At 34.5% G+C, this 21,117-nt stretch overlaps 3 protein-coding genes and 1 non-coding gene across 7 annotated transcripts; 1 reads left to right on the forward strand and 3 right to left on the reverse strand.

Moving 5' to 3' along the window:
- The first annotated feature begins 285 nt into the window (after nt 1-285).
- Nucleotides 286-5,961, forward strand: LOC107901564 (transcription factor MYB3R-4). 3 transcript variants are annotated; one of them, XM_016827621.2, is made up of 12 exons: nt 286-642; nt 962-1,164; nt 1,362-1,416; nt 1,660-1,717; nt 1,800-1,894; nt 2,013-2,116; nt 2,447-2,575; nt 2,797-4,408; nt 4,671-5,002; nt 5,156-5,270; nt 5,356-5,577; nt 5,661-5,961. In XM_016827621.2, the coding sequence occupies exons 2-12, from the start codon at nt 1,082-1,084 to the stop codon at nt 5,793-5,795; spliced, it is 2,940 nt and encodes a 979-aa protein (XP_016683110.1). In that variant the 5' UTR covers nt 286-642; nt 962-1,081; the 3' UTR covers nt 5,796-5,961. The 3 variants fall into 3 exon arrangements, with proteins under 3 accessions (XP_016683110.1, XP_016683112.1, XP_016683111.1); XM_016827623.2 differs by having other exon boundaries at nt 1,027-1,164; XM_016827622.2 differs by having other exon boundaries at nt 424-642; nt 950-1,164.
- A 1,495-nt stretch (nt 5,962-7,456) lies between these two features.
- LOC107901566 (tetraspanin-19) lies at nt 7,457-10,029 on the reverse strand. 2 transcript variants are annotated; one of them, XM_016827624.2, is made up of 5 exons: nt 9,614-10,029; nt 9,153-9,252; nt 8,680-8,760; nt 7,954-8,058; nt 7,457-7,793 (listed from the first exon to the last, which is right to left on the reverse strand). In XM_016827624.2, exons 1-5 carry the CDS (start codon nt 9,775-9,777, stop codon nt 7,536-7,538), a joined length of 708 nt encoding a protein of 235 aa, XP_016683113.1. In that variant the 5' UTR covers nt 9,778-10,029; the 3' UTR covers nt 7,457-7,535. The 2 variants fall into 2 exon arrangements, with proteins under 2 accessions (XP_016683113.1, XP_040951301.1); XM_041095367.1 differs by lacking the exons at nt 8,680-8,760; nt 9,153-9,252 and having other exon boundaries at nt 9,614-9,980.
- Nucleotides 10,030-12,072: 2,043 nt separating this feature from the next.
- Nucleotides 12,073-16,219, reverse strand: LOC107901567 (eukaryotic translation initiation factor 3 subunit L). The gene is made up of 8 exons (XM_016827625.2): nt 15,766-16,219; nt 14,859-15,017; nt 14,432-14,763; nt 13,955-14,294; nt 13,207-13,355; nt 13,015-13,108; nt 12,655-12,726; nt 12,073-12,411 (listed from the first exon to the last, which is right to left on the reverse strand). The coding sequence occupies exons 1-8, from the start codon at nt 16,135-16,137 to the stop codon at nt 12,367-12,369; spliced, it is 1,563 nt and encodes a 520-aa protein (XP_016683114.1). The 5' UTR covers nt 16,138-16,219; the 3' UTR covers nt 12,073-12,366.
- A 567-nt stretch (nt 16,220-16,786) lies between these two features.
- Nucleotides 16,787-20,298, reverse strand: LOC107901568 (uncharacterized). Its single transcript, XR_005914541.1, has 3 exons — nt 19,544-20,298; nt 18,119-18,199; nt 16,787-17,552 (listed from the first exon to the last, which is right to left on the reverse strand). It is a non-coding gene; the product is annotated as an uncharacterized protein (transcript).
- Nucleotides 20,299-21,117: the final 819 nt, after the last annotated feature.

Below are 21,117 nucleotides of genomic sequence, written 5' to 3' on the forward strand. Positions count from 1 at the left end.
CATTTTTATAAAAAAATTAGATTAAACAAGAAGTTATTACACGTCACTATGGTTGTCCGTTAATTTTATTTTAGCAATCAACTTGGTCAATGATAGAAGGAGGAGTTTAATTGATTTTTTTTTTTATTTTCTTAAGGTTTTTTTTTTTTACATATAAGCTATTTTAAAGTTTTCAAACATAAGGATTAAATATAAAAACTTTATTTATATACAGGGACTGGAAGCAAATTTAACATTTAATTATTAGTTTCAAATAAAGAAGAACAAAAATGGTTGTTGAAATTTGGAAAAGAAAGAACGAAAAGAATAGAAGAGGTCGTACCAAAACGTTGACGACAGCGATTCCGACGTGGCCAAATCTGGACCGTCAAATCCGTAACAAGTCGATCTTAAACCATAGGGTTTGAAATACACCATTCGTCCGCCCCTTTATGTTTGAATATCTCTTTTGTACCGTTTCATCCTCTCTCTCGCAACGCTTCGCTTTGCCCTTTTTTTTTCGCATTTGCTTTTGCAGATCTAAAAAAAAAAAAAAACCTTCAATTTCTCTTCATAATCTTCGCTTTGAATCTGCTAAAGCGCTCCGTTTTTACTTCCCCTCTAGACCGGTTCTCCATTTCTCCGTTTTCGAAGCTCGGTTTGGTGCGTAGTACTTTCTTTTTCTTCTTTTAGGGTTTTTCTTTTTAAAATCTTATAAACTTGAAATGAATTCAATTGTTCTTGTTGTTCAAGTTAAATGTTGAATTTCCGAGTTGTTAGAAACTAATTTTGATTTTGGTCATGATCTAGGGTTTGAATTTTAGAGAATTTATTCTAAATTTCGATTTTTTAAAATTTTTTTGGTTAAATTACTCGAATTTCGTACAAAAAATTCAAATTCGTTGACGTCTGACTTTTTAGTTATAAGTATAAAAGTTATTCGTTTTTTTTTTCTTCTCTTTTATGTTAGTTTGTTCTGTAGTTAGGCGGGGAGGAACTTTCTAGTTAGGTTTGATTATAATGATTTTGAGAGCATATTGCGGACAGAAGTGTTGTAGAGTTGGGATTGGGGTATGCAGCTTTATTCATCTGTAAACAAACTATGGAAAGTGACATTAAAGTATCAACTCCTTCGGTTGGGCTCGGCAGCAGTGATGGTGCTCAGAGAATTCGACCTGTTCATGGGTATTTTTCTTTTAATAGCATAGTGATTCTTATTTTTAGTAACTCTTAACTTGAAAATTTTAATACCATTATTGATGTTCTTGGCTGTTCTTCCTCTCCCACTATAATGTTTTTTTATTCTTATGTTATTGTACAAGTTACAAGAAATTGATTGTTTTATATGCTGCTGAGTTTCTTGACATTGCTTCATTCTATAGGAGGACTAGTGGTCCTACAAGGCGATCTACAAAAGGACAATGGACTGCTGCAGAGGTATTATTATCTTGTTTTGTTATGTTTTTTCTATTCTGTTTCAAGTCTATACCTTTTTGTACCTTTTCCCTTTTTGTGTCATGTATTGTAGTATCCGTTCTAGTCCTGTGGCTCCTGCCCTTAAATATGATCTGTATTGGTGTCCATATATAGATGTGTGTATGTTTTGTGTGTCTATCAGTATATGTATGTATATATTCCTAAATGATTTTCAATTTGACAACATAATTAATGGCCCCCCAGGATGACATTCTGAGCAAAGCTGTTCAACGTTTTAAAGGAAAAAATTGGAAAAAGATAGGTATGATTTCGAATTGAAGTGGCATGATAACCCTTCGTGCTTCGATTTGCATGTTCTGATTGTAAGGCTGGTTCATCTGCAGCGGAGTGTTTCAAGGATAGGACTGATGTACAGTGCTTACATAGGTGGCAAAAGGTTTTGAACCCGGAACTTGTTAAAGGGCCATGGTCAAAAGAGGTGATTGATTTTACTTATTTCTTTCTTGCAATTCCTTGAAGTGTTTGTTCTTGACAAAACAGAATTTTTTCTTTATACTATTAGGACATTCTGAGCTTATTTTGTTAAATATAAGCAGGAGGATGAGCTGATTATTGAGTTGGTGAACAAATATGGGCCAAAAAAGTGGTCAACCATTGCTCAGCACTTACCTGGACGTATTGGAAAGCAATGCAGGGAAAGGTGTGATAGTGGAGCTGTTAATTTTGATAGTTTAACCCTACCTACATTTAGAACATTGGAGAAGGCCATGAAGAGGGGAATGTTGAACCTTGGAATGTGTCCTTTCCCAGGATGGATGAGAACAGCTGGGCAAAGCCTGGTTGCATTGGTTAATCCTGTTGAACTTAACAGTTTGCCAGGGGTTATCCTTCTTGGATATTATTGTAGACATCTCTTGGATTTTATGAAAGTATTTTGCTGTTGTAGTGCTCCCTTCTTTCTGCCTAAATTAAGAAAGAAAATGTGTTCCAGTTTTTACACTTGTGCTCATAGAACTAATTGCTTACGCAGGTGGCACAATCATCTCAATCCTTCCATAAACAGGGAGGCGTGGACTCAGGAAGAAGAGCTGGCTCTAGTCCGTGCTCATCAGATTTTTGGAAACAGATGGGCAGAGCTCACAAAGTTCTTGCCAGGAAGGTATGTTATTATCACTAAGGGAAGCTACACCTTTCCATCAATGATATGTTAAGGTTGCCTATTTTGCCTTTTATTCTTTTAACTACTGCTTCTCCCTATTCCTGCAAGTCATCCTCTCATGTTTGTCTTAACTCTATTGTTCTGTTAATTAAAAGCTAACATATTTTGTGCATTTGAACGTACCAATAACTTGCTTTATTTCCATCTTTGTACGGGAACAGGACAGACAATGCAATAAAAAATCACTGGAACAGTTCAGTAAAAAAGAAGTTGGATTCTTACATAGCATCTGGCCTTCTAGAACAACTTCAATTCCCGGTTCTTGCAAATCAAAGCCAGCCTATGCCTTCATCTTCTCTGAGGATGCAGAGCACTGTAGATGATAGTGGTGCCAAATGTAGGAAAGAATCAGAGGACATATCAGAATGCAGCCAAGAGTCAAATATGATTGGCTGCTCTCAATCAGCAAGTGATTTAGCTACTGCTGCTGTACATACAAGAGAGCAATTCCACTTGACTGAAATGCCTGGTGTGTCAAAAGAGAGGAATTCCAGTTCAGCACCTTGTTCAGAAGAATATTACCCATCTTTTGAAGATGTCAACTTCTCCATTCCAGAAATACCTTGTGAAGTAGGGTACTCTTCCAGTGGGGATTACCAGTTTGGTGGGCATATGTTGATAACCGATGATGAATGTTGTAGGGTCCTATTCTCGGAAGCAGTGAATGATGGGTGCTTTGCCTCTGAAAATTTTACACAGGGATCTAATATTGTTGAATTGGGTGGCTGCACAAACATATCTCTTTGTCAGCCTTCAGACATCCAACCATCTGAAACTGGAAAAACTCCAGCTTCACAATCTGGTCTTCCTTCAAGGTCTGAGGTATTACCAACCTCATGCTGTCAATCTTTCGCATCTCCTTCTCTTCTTTCAGTTGAGGATGGTACACTTATGTATGGCCAAGAGCAGAGTCAATTAAATTGTCAACCTTTTGGAACTCAAGAGCAAGAATTTACCATGAATGCACATGATGGCTTCATCTTTACTAATGATGATCATACAAATGATACTGACCTACAAGAGCAGACATACCTTGCAAAGGATTCTCAGAAGTTGGTTTCAGTTAATAGTATTGGTTCAGAGTTAAGTGCCATGCTAACTTGTCCTATTGCGGATGATAAGCGAAACTTGCCTGTAGAGGAAGATGTCAGAGGTCTATGTTACGAGCCTCCTCGATTTCCAAGCTTGGATGTCCCTTTTTTCAGCTGTGATCTTGTACCATCAGGCGGTAATATGCAGCAAGAATATAGCCCCCTTGGTATTCGCCAGCTGATGATGTCTTCTATGAACTGCATCTCTCCATTTAGGTTGTGGGATTCGCCATCTCGGGATGGCAGTCCAGATGCTGTGCTGAAAAGTGCTGCCAAAACTTTTACTGGGACACCATCCATATTGAAAAAGCGCCATCGTGACCTTTTATCACCTTTATCAGAAAGACGAAGGGAGAAAAAGCTGGAAATTGATATGACATCCAGTTTGACCAAAGACTTCTCTCGTTTGGATGTGATGTTTGATGAAAGTGTTACTGGCAATACATCTCAGGTGTCTCCATCTAAACGTAAAACCAATGCTAGAACCTCCATTGAAGAAAAAGAAAACGTGTATCAAGAATTTCATGGGTCACTAGACAATGGGGGAGAATACACTGAGCCAATAGATGATGAAGCTCAGAAGAAAGATTCTAATGGAACTAATTCCCCAGGAAACATAAAAAAGGAAGCCTGGGGAATTGATATCAAGGACAAAACTGATGCTCATGCTTCAGAAAAGATTGTGAGTTCTTTCTTCTTCCCTTCAATGATTTTGATGTTTTCTAGCTCAAGGTGAAGTTGCCAGATTAAATCCATGTCAAATTTTTATCCAAGTTATATATGATGCTGATAGTATGTACAACTTATGCTGTTTTCTCTTGTGGCCTTGTTTTGGAAATCTTGGTCTTAATTATTCTCTCTTCACTACTGTATTGTTATTCATTTTTGCATCTAAGGCTGAATTGATTTATCATATGAATTTATGCAAACTCTACTGTTGACAGATCCAACAGCCTTCGGCAGTGCTTATTGAGCATAATGTAAATGATCTACTATTGTTTTCTCCTGATCGTGTTGGTCTTAAAGCAGACCAGCCATTATTGCCTTCAAGCATACGAACTCCACGAAGTCAGTGTCATAAGAGCTTTAGAGCTATATCAAATCAAGGTTTATCAGGAAATGCATGCTTAATTGTTAGCTCTCCCACTCTGAAAGTAAAGAACAGTGACGGCCACTCAATCTCTGTTACTGCAGTACAGTGTACCAATTCACCTGCAACCCTTGAGAATTTGGCTGATAATGCTGGGATTGATACTGCTATTGAAAATTATAATATGTGAGTTTTGGCTGCTCCCCAGAATGATTACAATTGTTATAATACTTGCTTTTCATTGTCTTTTATGTCAAGAGCTGCTTTGCTTTTATTTCAATGTCAAATGCTGGGATAAATTGATTGGTTCTTATGTGTTGCTTGCTTGTGGATTGCCAGATTTGGTGGAACCCCATTCAGAAGAAGTATCGAATCCCCGTCGGCATGGAAGTCTCCTTGGTTTATTAACTCTTTCATTCCTGGCCCAAGGATTGACACAGAAATAACAATTGAGGTATAACTCTACTTCAGCCGTATGCAAGTTTTTGCAGAATTTAACCTTTTTCTAATGCTTCCTAATAACCGGATTTTCTTTCCAGGACATAGGATATGTTATGAGCCCCGCAGAAAGAAGCTATGACGCCATTGGATTGATAAAACAATTAAGTGAGCATACTGCTGCTGCTTATGCTGATGCCTTGGAGGTTTTGGGAAATGAAACTCCAAAATCAATTGTAAAAGGAAGACTCTCCAACAATCGTAACATGGACAAAGAGAATAACGGGGTTGAGAATAGTTCACATTTGACTTCAAATATATTGGTATTACTGAGAAACCATGTTTTAATCATCATCCTTTGTTACTAAGAGCAATTTGTTGAAAGTAGTATGCAATTTGTGTGCAGGCCGAGCGCCGCATCCTTGATTTTAGCGAATGTGAAACACCAAGAAAGGAAACCGAAAATGGGAAATCCTCAACAACTGCAGCAACCGTGAGTTTCTCAAGCCCCTCTTCCTATCTTTTAAAAGGTTGCAGATAGTGCCTTTTATTATTATTTTTTGACTAAAAATCCCTCATGTTTGTAGTTTATATCGTATATGTATGCCTTTTTTTTTTTTCAAATTTCTTCAATTTGTTGTGGAAAGGGAACGGAATCAATTAATTAAATTGATAAAAGAGTGTATGAAGTGCACATAGATTCTTCAGCTCTTCTCACCAATTTTTTGCACATCGAATTCTAAAATCATGGTTCCATTTTCTTTTTTTACAACATTTAATAGCATTCATTTTAGCCACTGTTACAACGCAAGATGAGTCAGTGAAGGTGTGGACTTTTTCAATAGGACCATGTTTAGAAATAGCTTAATTTCGAATGTTAAAAACTGATTTGTAACCTGAAATGGCCTAATAAGAAACCAGATTACTAAATCCGAAATGATCTAAATTTGGAATTTAAAATATGAAATTATGCTGCTTCGAGTAATCCTTCTTAAAATGAACTCTACCCGTCTAATTAACAGGGGTACCGATAAGTCTTGATTCTATATATATGGACAAGATATTTTAGCAAATTCTTCTTTTTAACATTATGTTAGGTGTGAATTTTTTTTTTTATTTTAGTTCATAAGCAGTCTTAAAAAGTTATTGATATTTTAAAATATATATATTTTATTACGTTTTTATAGAATATTTGTCAACTTTTTAATTTTACTCCACTAATAGTGTATCAAATATTTTTCCTTAAAATTATTACAAATTCTTTTTATTACAGCGAAAGTTTTAACATTGACATTTTCTTGTGTTCTTACAACAAAAAGTTCAACATTTGACATTTCATTGTGTTAGAATTATTTCTTCTTGTTTGGAATTGCATTCGTAATAATAAATTTAACCCATAATAATTGTCTATTTTTGTCATTTTAGTTTTTATTGGTTTTTATGGAGGGAATGGGATAATATGGTTTGAATTCATATCAAATAGGTGTTTAACAATAGCTTTATAGTGTTTGACAATAGCTTAAACCATTGTTCCATGACATTGACTTTTTAAAAAAAATTTAAAATCTTTGAATTTTTTTAAAAAAATTTTAATTTTTTTTTGAAGTACTTGTGAACTATCATGTAATTGCCAATAAATTTTTAGCAGCTCAATCAATTTTTCCATCTAAAAAAAATACAATTAAACTAAATTTGTCAATATGCCAATTACATTTCAGAAGGGTAAATATTAGGAGTTAGAAGCCATCTTTTAGCTAACAATAATTCTCAGGCTATAAATTTGGAGTTAAAAAAAAATCAAATTTGTTTAACTCAAATCAATATGATTAAATCTTAATTGATCATAAAAAGATAACAATTTAAAATGATCTAAATCTAAAATGATCCGAACAAGTAACTTAAAATGACTCATACTTAAGTGTTAAAAATCGTTTGAAGAACCTAAATGACATGAGCCCAAGAAAACCCTAAACTTGAAATAAATTGAAAAGTTTAAATCTGAAATTAATTAACTCAAATTAACCCAACTTAAAACTAATTCAATCTACTCAATTAAAAATCAACCATCAAATCCCATTCAAAGTTATTTGACAATTTATTTCAATCCTCTTTAAGATATGCCCATTAAAACAAAAAATTTTACAATCCAACAACCTGTTAACTTAGTGACGAACATTAAATTGAGAGGCATGAGAGAATGAATTCGATCTTAAACAATCTCATCCCCACCATTAATTATTATTATTATTATTATTAAGAATTGAGACAAAAAGTTTTTTTGTTAAGTAAGAAAAGGCCTTGCTTGTAAATGCATTCTAAAAAGCATATTTAGATATGAAAAGAAGGTTGGTCTCGTTGGATTCACTAAGCGCAAAACCTCACATCTCCCGCAAAGGATAGTGGTGTTGTTATTGAGAATGGCAGGCCCTGTTCCCACCAGGAAGGATGTCGTAAAATCCCCTAATCCTGATTGCTCCCTCTCCGATATTCTTTCAATCCCAACCCTCCATAAAATTATTGCTAATGCTATTACACCAACCTGCAATAAAACAGTCATCTCTATATTTCAACACTAATCTAAAGCGATGCAATTGAAAAATTCAAGTCTCAAGTTCGAATAAAATAATCTAAATTCAAAATAAACTTAACCTACGAGCAAAAAAAAAATATTATTGGCTTTCTTAGAAAATATAACCTACCTGTGGGACTAGAATCAAAAGAGTAATCAAGCGACACATCTTTTCGTGGAAGACAACAAAGTTCTTGAAATATTCATGATTCTCATCAATGTATTTTGAAATTAGCTGTCATTGTGGAAATAATAGCACATATCAAATATAGCATATAATCAAACTCAACTCAACTCAACTCAACCCAACCTATTTGTATTTATCCTATCATCTCTTAATAAAACAAAACTGCTGTCTAATTGGGAGAGCTATTTGTGTAGCAACTTTAAGACAAAGAAAACTGACTTCAAAGACGTAATCAGAACCAATCTACCCCTCTCCTATATGTCCTTAATAAATGAAAGGTTTAAATGCAAAATCAACCTTTAAATTATACTGTTTTTTTTAATAAGTAGTACCTAAATTATTAATTTCATCTGCTTTTATCCTAAAACACAATACCGACCAATAAGAATGTGATTCGTTATACATTCTTATTAGACGTCAGTACACTTTTAGGAAAAATAAGACAAAAAGTGAGAATTTAGGTCCGACTTTTTACCAGCAAAAACTTTAGATAGCTATATGAAAAAAAGATGGCAGATTTTTCAATTCCAGAATAGGCTGATTGAGAATAAGCTGAAGTGTACATATTAGACTAAAATAGTTGGTAGGTATGTGAGATAAATGTTAAATTGCAAGTGGAACCGAGGCTAACAAGATAATGAGATATATGGGTGTTAAGAGTAGGCGTACCGAACTCCAGTCATTCTTGAAGAAAATGGTGACAATCACGGCAATTTCCAGAAAAAGAAGGGAGCAAACGCTGAAAATGTACTAATTAAACCTTGGTTCAGGAAACTTACAATAGGGGCTTTCAACTTCAATTTTTTCCTATTCTAAAACCTTAAACCCAATTACTGAAAGCATGAAATGGAAACTTCACAATCCAATTATGCCAATTTTATATTTTAGTTTACCATAATTTGATTTTAACCCCATTTTGGTTAAAATGTTAATCTATTTAAATAAAAACAAACAAACCTTACATCTCATGGAGTAGGAACGTCAGCATTTTAACGGTGTAACTAATGACATTGTGAAAGTGGAATGACCAATTTATAGGGACTAAACATCAATTTGCGTATAGTTGAGGGACCAAAATCATAAATTTGACTGATAATGATGACAAGGAATAAACTGAAATCTGAGGCCAGGGCAAAGGATACAATACAAAGTATAGATGTGCTGATACAATTAGAGACAATGAAACTGAATAGTGAGCTCAAGCACACAGCAATTCCCACACCAAAACACGTATATATAAACCTGTTTTATACAAAGGCAACACACAATTTTATTCAAAGTTCACTGAAAACTGAAAAAAAAGAAAGAGGTCTAATTTCACCCCAGTCCCTGCACTTTGTAAACTTTTTAAATTGAGTCCCTCTACTTTTTTGATTAAAAAATAATCGAAGTCCACATATTAGACTTGGATGTGTTATCAATTGTACTATAACTTTTAAAATCAGAGCTTTTAACATTAAAATGCCACATGAAATTTCGTTAACAATGGAATTTAATTTTTAAAGCAGAGAAGTTGAGGGACTAAAATTCAAAAATGGGAAGAAAGCAAGGACAGGTTGGGGGGGGGCATATTTAAACTTGCAAAAAGAAAGAAGAAAATTACCAAGGGTTGGGAATAGAAGGAAAAGAAACCAATTGAGCAACACCAATATTCCACTTCTTTTGGAGCCAAAGGGAGTAAACAATGATTGCAATCCCAAGAAAATTCATGATGAGATTCACTATTTTCATGGAGTGGTGCAAGCAACACCTGCTGCACCTTGGCATGGCAGTGGTGATTGGAGATGAATAAGCTTAATTTATGGAAAGCGCTGTGGATTTGCATTTAAATGTGAGACAAAAATGAGAGGAATATGGTGGTGACCGCCATTTGGGTGGTTTTAGGCAAAGCTGAGCGTAGAGGTGAAGAGCATGTGTTTACCGGGGACTGAAAAAGCATTAATATAGAAGGTTGAAAGTTAGATGGTTCTGAGTTGGTAGTCTTATAATGATTGTACACATAATGGGATTTGATCATTGAAGACAAGGAGGCAAGTATAACTGCCATTCAAACTTACTTTGAAGAAAGTTGCCTCTCTGTCTCACCCAATTTGGAATTTCCCATTCTGTTTTTTTTTTCTTAAGTTACCTAACACTTATCCAATTAGTGCCCTTGGAATAAAATTAAATGGATAAATTTAAGAAAACCAAATAATTAAATGGATAAATTAACATTTATGATTTAAATAATTTTTTTATTTGGAGTTGGAATTATAAATAAAAAATTAAAATCAAAATTTTCAAAACATTTCAGTTTTATTCCAACTTGAATCATTTTCAATCATTTCAGATCAATAGAAAGTTTAATATATTCAAGGGTAAATTATACCAATAGTCACTCAACTTTGAAGTACCTGACAAAACAGTCACTCTGGTTTCAATTCAGTCTCTCAACTTTCGAAAAATAATAAAACAATGCTTTTAACCATTTTCCGTTACAGACGTAACAGAAAAGTGACATGGCAGTTAACCGGCCACCACGATATTTCCAACTCAAAAAATATTTAAGGGTAAATGACAAAACAGTCACTCAATTTTCAATTCAATCACTCAACTTTCAAAAAATAACAAATTGGTCCTACTAAATTTAAAAAATCGGACACCCAAAAAGAACAAATAAAACCCTAGAATGAGTTCTTCTTGTTCATGAAGAAAGCAGAGCACCATGGCTTCCTCATTGTCATTAACCCAAAATACCATTTTCGATATCCTTTCTAGATTACCCCTTAGGTCCATGACTCGATTCAAATCTCTTTCGAATGACTGGGCTTACCTCACCTCGACCCCAACTTTCGTTGCCAACCATCTCCACCGCTCTTCTTCTGATCCATCTATCATACTCCTTTGCTACAATACCTAGTCCAATTTTGACTTTGGGATCTTGCTAATCACTGACCCGACCCAGAATTTCACTTGTCGACATTTGGTTGTCCCTTTGGAGGAACTGCTTCCTTCGTTCCCAAAAATCATGAGTTTAATTGATTGTTTAGTTTGTCTGGATGTTCCCCTTTGTTTTGCTTTTGACTTTGTTTTATGCAACTTGATAATGTTGACAATGGAGTTAGTGTTGTTTAGCTTAATCAACGACCCTTTTGTTTATATCAATCATATCCCATGAAGATCTTGACAAATCCGAGTCGTTTTGGTTCTTGAATCGCTTGAATGTTGCTTTGGAGGATTTTCTCCTCACCAGTTTGGTTGTGGATACTAATAGTTTGACCCAAAATTATCTTCAATCCCATTTCGATCTAATTTTTTCAGAGGAAAGTGGCTTCAGGTAATAGAAAAAGACAATTGGATCCCAACCATGTGGCTTCTCCATTGGGGGGTTGAAAAATACAAAAAAGATAGGGTGATGGTTTGGAGGTCAACGATGGTAACGCTAAAGATGATTGTGGTGGAGACGGTGACGGCGAGATTGTTAGGATGGAGAAGAAGTATAAACATATTGAGCCATTTACGCAAAAAGTAAAAATATTAGGCCATTTATGAAAAATAAAAAAAAGGACAAAAAAAAAGTCACTCAACATTGTCTCGTCTAACGTGACAAGTTAATTAACCACATTAGCTAATTTACTGGTCATGTCACCTGTCTCATTAGACTTGTAACAGAAAATGTTAATGAGTGACTGATTTGTTACTTTTCGATAACATTAGAAACTGATTTGTCACTTTTCGATAACGTTAGTGACTGATTTGTTATTTTTTTAAAGTTGAATGACTGAATTGAAACTTTGCCTCATCCAACATGACAAGTTAACTGATCACGTTAGGTAATTAACTAGCTACATCACCCGTTCCATTAGGCCTGTAACAAAAATGTTAATAGGTGATTGATTTGTCACTTTTTGATAATGTTAATGACTGTTTTATTATTTTTTAAAAATTAAGTACCTAAATTGAAACCAAAATGATTTTTACCATTTAGCTCAAAGTTGAGACTGACATAATTTACCCCATATTCAAGTGCATTCAAGTTGTTAACTCTTTTGTGGTCCAATTTTCACTTGAAAGGCCTAAATCTAATAAACACATCTTCATTAAATTGATGACTATGATCCATCACATCAATATTTTGAATATAGGGCTAACCCAAAGTTAAAGAATAACAAACAAAGCAACAGTCGCAACAAAAATTTTCTGGCAAGCCCGCAAATGCATAAATCCCCTCTCACAGTGCTCTCAAAAAGGAACCATTTATATATCTTAACGTGAGATTCTACCCATTCCAAGACAAAATGGGCATCAAAATGCCATTTAAATAAAATAAATCCTTCGCTAAAGTAGTACAAGTAATAAAATAATCAAGTAGGTCATCTATTCCAGCTTTATCCGATCCATGTCATTGATCACTCCTTCAAGCTGTTATTTAGAGAAAAAAAAAAGTCAAAAGGGGTTAACCAGAGTAATAAGTGCGTAATAAGTGAAATACCCATCACTTATGTTGTTCGGACTTCAACTGCATGTGTCCCACATAAATATGGGGTTATGACCACCAAATATATGGAAAAAAAATTTACAACATCTATCCGACACTCACACATAGCCCATCGCCATATGATTGGTCATGCAAGCATATAAAAGAAATACAAATATATACCATACCTTGACAATCTGTCGAAGGAAATAATCACCATATCTTTTCACTGGCATGGATTCAACAACATGAATCATGTCCTGCAGCAAAGCAAAGTGTTACTTCCAATGCCGAATAATGCAGTTATTCTTTCAAACTAACCTCCAAAGACAAAAAAATATAATCTTATCAATAACCTTCTCTAGATACAACTTCAAATTTTATATGCATTAGCTAGCCTGAGAATAATTGAGATTTGGTTTTCAAGAGATTGCTAGTAGGTGCTATCTGTATCTGGAACTAAGAAGCTCTAATATAAGGCATGGTAACTTAAACCACATTCTGTTAGAAGCTCATAGATACGTGCATAAGCTAAAAATGAAACCTACATCATCAATGTAGAAGTCCACATCAGCATTAGAGATAATCTTTCCATCAGAATCAACAGCATGAGTTTTGTGCTTGTATGTCAATAAGATGGTCCTATAAAACAAGAAACAACTTCAGTACATATACAACAAGATAAGCATACAATTGAATCAAATACAAAGAAACCAGAGGAAAAATAAATAAATGTCGACCTCAGAGTGGGCTCATCCACTTCCAAGTAATTTGCAAGCTTCCCAAGAGATATAGTTGAATACACTTTAAGAAATGTCCGAACACCTGATAACAACTGCTGTTGCTTCACTTCATATAGAAACAGCTTCAACTGAAGTCTATAAGCATCCTGCATAAAATCAAATGGAAGCAGGTAAAACACATATAACGCTTACACAATATGCCTAATGATCATATTATTTCCCTTCCTCAACCATAAATAAGTATATGAACCTAAGATCTACACTATCTTTCAACACCTAATGTCACATAACTCTTGTGTGGGGGCTGGAGCTCCATCGATATATAAGATGGAACAGACAGACAGATTGCGCATAACCATCTACTAAAATATACTGAACCAACATCAACTCTGCATCAACATCAATCTTGAATCTAGCAAGAAATAATTGCAGGTATATTCAGCCTAAGGCAAGCTCTTTAAACCGTGGGGAAGGGAAGCAGTAGGAGTAGCACATATCACTCTTCCTTCCATACCAACACCTGGGTGCAGATGTTTCAGTTCAATGGATTAATTCCCAACATGTGGCCATTGTTCAGAAGGCAAGTATGAGCAATAAAAGAAATACGAATAAGCCTAACTACAGAAAGTTAGAAACATACTTGGACTACGGATGTAAATAATGAAAGGAACAACCATATATTATCTGTTTAATCTACTTCCACTAAAATCATTCTAAAATTGCATAGAACAATAAACCCATTTACCTGGTTGTAATTTACAAGGGGCTCCTCAAAGCTTGAAGCTGAAGGTGTAATGAACTTGGGACATGCATATGAGAAGAGCTCATCATAGATGATAAAAGCTTCATCATCATATCTTTGCATCCTAGCCATCTTTTCACCATATTTCTCTCGCAGCTGAGAGTTCACAGTCTCATCAACAAGTTTCACTTGGGGACAAAGTGAAAGACAAATCGCCAGCAAGGCATACATCTGTTCATTCTTTTTCAATATTTGTTCATACTGTGGAGATTTCTGATGATATTGCTTTGTCTTGTAAATATACAGGAGCATCTTATTGAATTCACAAATAGCCTCCACATACCTTTAATTAAAAACAATATTATATTATTATCAAGCTCAGCCAAAAATGGGGAAAGAATTAAAAACAGAATAGAACTTTAGTAAATACATTAAAAAAGGCTAACTTATTACATGGTAAAGTAGCAAATAAAAACATACCTCCGCAACATAAGATTGGCAAAACCATAATGATATATGGTTGCAATATGACTTCCTATAACACTGGTGTAAACACCTTGTTGACTGATGTCAATAGGAAGCAAGCACTTCAACCCGGTTTGGTAATCACCCAAAAGACAATGAACTCGCAACAAACCCACCATACTGAAGTACCCCAACACCTTCAACACATTGCTTCCACCACTGTAATCATATCCATCAGTAGCAGTAAATTGCTCAAGACCCTCCTTCTCCTGCTCCAATATCTGAATAATATTTGACTTCTCCACAAATGCTTGCAAGTAATTAAGCACCCCATACACATTCCATGCCTACAAAGAGAAGTAACTTCAGATAGCAATTACAACTACTTGAAATTACATTCTGCTTTAAGTAGCTATCACTGAATCAGCAGGAATTACATTACCTGATCATATTGACGGAGAAGAGCGATTTCTTGCTCGGTTTTATTCTTCATTTTAGCTCTGTATTGACAAAAACTCTGGAATTGGTACACAAACTCATCCACCATGTCCCACAACCATTGATTAGGTAACTGCATGTTAACTACCCTATGCAACACAACCTGAACCAAAACCAAACCAATAAAATCTAGGATGAGCAAAATCTATCCAAACTAACTAACTTAACTGATAGCCTCAAGTCAAGTCAGTTATAATTCGATTATGTCAGCCATTAAATAGGTTAAGTCAATCAGTAATCAATTATTGACTTTGTAACTAAATAGACCCCTTAGTCAACTAATATATATTATTTTAATTTTCTAAATATGTATAATTTATAATAAACATATCATATATAAAATTTTAACCAAAGCCCCCAACTGATTCCGTATTTCATTTCTCATGCTTAGAAGAAAACAAGAGAAAAAGGAAAAAAAATAAATTTTCAGTTTAACCGACTGAAACGATCCAAGTTAAGACAATACACTCGATGGGCTTCTTGATTATGAGATTGATCAATAAGGATAAGTCAATCGGTTAGTCGAATAAAGTATCAAATTCATCAGTTAAGTTGATTTTCTACAACTGAACCTATCAATTGCACTTCCATAATCAAATTAATCGGCGTCACAAAATCACAGATACTGATACATAGTTTAATCGACCGAACGACCGAAGTTAAGGCAGTATAATCTATGAGTTAGTTGATTAGGAGATTGATCAGTTAATTCGATCGGTTAGTTGATTAAGGTATGAAATTGATCAGTTAAGTCGAATTTCGATTTTTACTCAGTTGCTCTTCGAATTCCATAATCAATTAATCGGCGTCACCAAATCACAGATATTCATACACAATTTATAAGTAATTACCTGAAAGAGGCTACAATAATTATCCCAAGAATCGATCCTCTGCTTAAGAGTGGGAGAAAGGCGAGCATAGAGATGGCGGAACCACATCTCACGGTAAAGGAGGCAAAAGACTTGGTCGTTGTCGACGTAATGAGCGACGGCGTCAACGGAGGGCCAAGGAGTGTCTTTGAAGAGGCGGTCGGAGAGGGTTTGGAATGAGATCTCGTACATTTGGTGAATCTCGTACACATTTTTCTCGCGAATGTGACGGTATAAGTGGACGACAAACGACCTAACGGAGTCGGGAACGAAGTTCGGGTCGTAGCCAAGGTCTTGGTGGCGGCCTTCGTCGTAGGTGGCGGGAGCCTCCTCGTAATCATAGGTGGTTGCCATTGCTGAAGTCGAGGCCCACGATGAAGGAACTCGAGAGCATGGACCGTCGACTGTGAAACGAGAGTGGGGGAGAAATTAGGGTTTAGTGAAGAAAGAACATTATAAAAGTTGTTGGGCTCAATTTGTGGCCCATTCCCATGATTTAAATCTAATCAAACCCACCAATTCTAATGAAATATGAGAAATTAAATGCAAAAAAAGAATTCATATATTTTTAATATAAACATATACAGTATCAAGTTGATTAAGATGAGCAATTTGATACAAATAATTTATATCTAATCATTTACCAATTTAACCCCTTTCAAAATTCAATTTGTATAAACTTTTACTTGCCCAGGAGACAAATTATTAAAAGAAAATATAATTTTACATTTATTTTCCTATTTTTAGTTGATTGCACAAAACATTCTAAAATTATATCAAAATAGTAATACCTCATAATTGATACTATATTAATCATAACAACATAGCTCAAACTTTTCATATTTATTTTAAGTACCCATATCCAACACTCATGTCTAACACATGAATGTGGAGACCAGATCTCCAAAAATCCTCCAAATACATGAACAAAATTCATTCATGAGTCGAGTAATATAAAAATCAAGTAATACTCACACTTAGGATGATGAAAGGCACAATCAGGTGAATAACTTTGAGTGATTTCTTTTTTCTTTCAATTACTGAATTTTGAAGTTTTGAGGACCTAGTCCGGCAAGTAAACAAGCTATACAAGAAAGACTAGTTAAAACGCTCTTTCATGGCTAGGGCTCAAAACACAAAAGGACAACAGCTCACCCTGGCTGGTGAACTTTTCACAAGCTATCAAAGTCGGTTACTGTGCCCGACAACCGGACATCATGATTGTTGCTACAGTTAAAAGCTGTTCTGCTCATGAGCTATTGGTATTTGGTTCAATGGCTCTTAAGCTTGAGCTTCCACACTCCAAAATTTCCCCAAAAAAGTGTGAACACTGGGAGACTTGATACATGAATCACACTCTCTGCCTGTTAGAACTTGTACGTGTTACGTGAGGCACTTCGTGGTAACTCTCAGGTTCATCTTCTTCATCAGATGATAGAAGGGATGATCCCATCCACGCTTTGAAGCCTTCATTAACACGCCTTTCCACATCTGGGGTGACTTCCAAGGGGTTAGCCTCCAACATTTCTAAACCAAGGGTTTGACTACCAAATTCTCCTTCATCAAGAATTATGGCTGCTCTCCTTCTTAGGAAGATGGCAGTTCCTCCATATAGAATCACCAGCCCCATGAAGCAATCTCGTAGCACCAAAACAGGGGCAAAGAGCAGCTACTTCCTAATGTGAGGAGGCTTGAGCCCAAGAACAAAGCAAGAAGACCAAAAATGAGAGCAAAAACCGCATTCAAAATAGACAAGCAGCGAACTCCACCTGTAGATTGGAATAAAGTTACTATGGCATCTCAACATTTATGTTGTTCAGACTCTTCATTTTTCTTGAAATACTCGTGTCTGACACTCATATCCAACACACGAATATGGAGATATGACTTCCAAAGATCCTCCAAATACATGGAATAACTTTTAAAACTAACCATATCTGATCTATGAAATCTATACATCCATATATGGGAAAAAAAGAGGCAAAATAGTAGTTATATGGAAGCAAGAAAATATTAGCAGTTAGGTGACCTCGAAGAAAACCTAGCATATGGATAAGTACTCAAGCTGCTAATTCTGTTCATAGCTTAATAGGACCAATGTTTCAATTTATACTTGCGAAAGGATGAACCCAAGAAAGAAGATGCTAACTAGAAACAAATTCAAATTCAATTCCCGTTTTGATTCGTAATACAACACAGTTCACAAACTAGAACTTGCCTGACAAGTGACAACTTATACTTCATCACGCGGTAAAGAAGTTTGCTTTAAATCTCCAATTTGCAAGCAGTGAGAAAACAGTTATTCTCAAGTCAATAAATGAGAAATAGAGCATACCTCTTTTTGAAGCACAGTAATTATTTTCAACCACCTTTAAACATCCATGCCTAGTTGGAGCAGAATAAGCAACAACAATTCCTAAATCATCAGCAAAACCATTAGGGACTGAAACAAGAGAAAGCGAAGTCATATAAAGACTGCACACCAGCAAGCCAGGATAATTACTTTATGGAAAAATGACAAGAAATTAAACACATATAGAAGAAAATTCAAAGACCCAAGATCAAAGCAATTCTCACAAAATCTAGCACTAGACAAACCAGGCATATAACATCAAGCAAAAAGAAACAATAGCCATTAATGAAGCAAACATAATAATCAAAATAACATACATGAAAAACACAATTCTAAAATCAGGTTCCAACATTCTCAGGAACGCAGATTAGTTTAGGACAACGAAAATTAGAACGCAAATCACTATTTATGAAATATAGTTCGATACAGGTAGTCTTTTTCGGTTTAGTAGAAACAAAATACAAATGTTTTCTGAAACTTATAAACATAGTTTTTGAGTTTATATAAATTCATAATTCTAAATAAATAATTCTGAAGTTAGTGAATTGCTTGTTTTATTCAATAACTTTATAATAAACTATATGCTAATGATATCGTTAGCCTTACTAAATTGGACCGCTAGCATTCCCTGATTAGGATCATGCATACTAATTAAAAAATGGACAGGAAGATAGCGATTTCTAGAAATAAAGTTTTAACCAGGATATTCATCTCCTACTAAATTTTCCAATTCACAATGTATAACTAAAGGAAAGATAATCTTTAAATTTCTTTGCCATGATACTCATCTCCTACTAAAATTTCCAGTCAAAATTTTCTGATACTGAAAATAATAAACAATAAGAGAACTTTATAGCCTCTCTAATTCAAGATTCAATGCCAATCTTCAACTTTCTATTATTATTTTTAACACTCTCATTATAAGTTCTGATTACACCTGTTCTTTTTGACACAATACTTAAAACTACTCATAACCCTTCTCTAACCGATAAATAATAAGATAATGTGCTTCAGCGCACTCAAACCCTTTTTACACAATGCTTAGAACTACTCATTCTCCCTCCCCAACCGATAAATAGTAAGATAACACGCTTCAGCACACTCGAACCCTTTTTTACAAAATGCTTCGAACTACTCGTTACCCCTCCCCAACTAATAAATAGTAACATAATATGTTTCAGCGTTTCAGCGCACTCGGACACTTGGGTTACTATATTGGCAACAATATCTAATGTACATATCAATTGAGCTAAAACTCAATCGACCAAAAGCTTACTTTTTAGAACATGCAATTATTGTGTACCCTCCATTCATTTCTAAATAAGATCTCGAAAGAAAATTTAATACTCGCTAAATAATTTTCTCTTAAAGGAAATCAAAGAGTAAATGAACCGAATTCATACTGACCTGCCACCAGATACACAGCTGAAGCCAAAAAAATGATCATAGATGGAATGAACACAACCAGCCAATAGTAGTCTACGGTTTCTTGATCAGTCAAATAAAATGCTCCGGGAAACAGATCTGGATCGCCGACACCTCCACCTTTAGGATTCAACGGCAAAGGCTGCAGTCTCCGGTCATCGCAAAACGGTCGCTTCAAATCATCTCCCGGAAACACAATCTTCAAGCTTATAATCATGCAAACGAAGATCGCAACACAAATGATCACTATGGAACCGATTAAGATCGGCCTTTGTAGCTTCGTCCAAGCTTTATCTTCCTCCCGTAGGCTCTCGTACTCATGCTTCGGCATAAACGCTTGCCGTAGCGCGTCGCCTAGAATCGCCATTGGAAGCTTTAAAAACCCCTACCTCAGATTGAAATTCTAAATTACCCTCTCTAAGTATTTTCTTCAAAAATGTGAAAAATGCAAAAAAGGGAAATATTAAACCCTGATTGCGGTACTTAGAAAATTAAGAAATAAACTTTTTTTGTTTTGAAAGGATGGAGAACGAATTGATTGGAATTAATTTTAACTAGGGTTTATAAATTTGGGTTCTTTAATCGGAGATGGAGAGGCGGTTGGCGGTGCGGCGTTGTTTTCAGTTATGGATCGGCAATTTTACGCCGTCTTTTTCTGGGATTAGACGCGATTTCCCAGCGCGGTGGACAGGTACGGTTCACAACAGTACGATTCGTGAAGTTTATGTAATTAAGATGTTCCAGTATTTTTTTTTCAAAAAAAAAAATCCAGTATTTTTATGGCATAATTTAAAAAATAATACTTTAGTCTTACGTTTAATTTTCTGTCTTTTAACTTTTAAAGTTATATTTTTTTTATCACTTCATTTTTAAATTGATAAAAAATCTTAATTTTGTTAATGTGAAAGGTAAGCATTAATTAACTTTTTATAATTTTATATATTTTTAATAATTTTAATGATTTTTAATTTTTTAAAAATTAATCAAATACTTACATATCATTTATGTGACAATTTACATGTATGACACATTAATTAAGTTAAAAAATAGTAACTTTTTTTTATCCATTTTAGAATAATTTTATAAAATACACAAGTTTAAGGGTTAAAAAAATTAAAAAAATAAATAAATTATTGAAATGACTTTTTTTTATAAAATTGAAAGACCAAAAAAATCATTATATCTATTTGTATTGAAATTTTATTAATCACATAATTTTTAGTTCTTTAAAATTAATTAATTTATTATTTGCTTAAAGTTTAAATCGAGTTTATTTCTTTTTGATATAATTCAAGGTAAATTACATCAAAAGTTATTCAACTATTGTTCCCGTTTTTTTAGTCACCCAACTATCAATTCTTTTAATTTGGTCATTTAACTATTGCAATTTTCTTTTTTAATCACTCAACTATCAGTTCTTTTAATTTGGTCACCCAACTATTGCTCTTTTTCTTTTTTTGTCACCTAACTATCATTTTTTTTAATTTGATCACCCAACTAATCAAAATTGTTTTTTTTCCATTTCCATTAAAGTGTCGTTAATGTTTAATGGAAGT

Source organism: Gossypium hirsutum, chromosome D06, assembly GCF_007990345.1.
Source record: "Gossypium hirsutum isolate 1008001.06 chromosome D06, Gossypium_hirsutum_v2.1, whole genome shotgun sequence".
NCBI classification, from domain to species: Eukaryota; Viridiplantae; Streptophyta; class Magnoliopsida; order Malvales; family Malvaceae; genus Gossypium; species Gossypium hirsutum.

What these genes read in the sequence shown, in the direction of transcription:
- LOC107901567 (XM_016827625.2), bottom strand. Translation starts at nt 16,137, where the DNA reads ATGGCAACCACCTATGATTACGAGGAGGCTCCCGCCACCTACGACGAA. An exon ending in GCCAATCTTATGTTGCGGAG is followed by an intron (nt 14,295 to 14,431) that starts GTATGTTTTTAT and finishes TTTTAATTAAAG; the next exon opens with GTATGTGGAGGCTATTTGTG. An exon ending in TGGACTTCTACATTGATGAT is followed by an intron (nt 12,727 to 13,014) that starts GTAGGTTTCATT and finishes GCTTTGCTGCAG; the next exon opens with GACATGATTCATGTTGTTGA.
- LOC107901566 (XM_016827624.2), bottom strand. Translation starts at nt 9,777, where the DNA reads ATGCCAAGGTGCAGCAGGTGTTGCTTGCACCACTCCATGAAAATAGTG. An exon ending in GCACATCTATACTTTGTATT is followed by an intron (nt 8,761 to 9,152) that starts GTATCCTTTGCC and finishes AGGTTTAATTAG; the next exon opens with TACATTTTCAGCGTTTGCTC. An exon ending in TCAAGAATGACTGGAGTTCG is followed by an intron (nt 8,059 to 8,679) that starts GTACGCCTACTC and finishes CCACAATGACAG; the next exon opens with CTAATTTCAAAATACATTGA.
- LOC107901564 (XM_016827621.2), top strand. Translation starts at nt 1,082, where the DNA reads ATGGAAAGTGACATTAAAGTATCAACTCCTTCGGTTGGGCTCGGCAGC. An exon ending in CTCATGCTTCAGAAAAGATT is followed by an intron (nt 4,409 to 4,670) that starts GTGAGTTCTTTC and finishes TACTGTTGACAG; the next exon opens with ATCCAACAGCCTTCGGCAGT. An exon ending in ATTTGACTTCAAATATATTG is followed by an intron (nt 5,578 to 5,660) that starts GTATTACTGAGA and finishes ATTTGTGTGCAG; the next exon opens with GCCGAGCGCCGCATCCTTGA.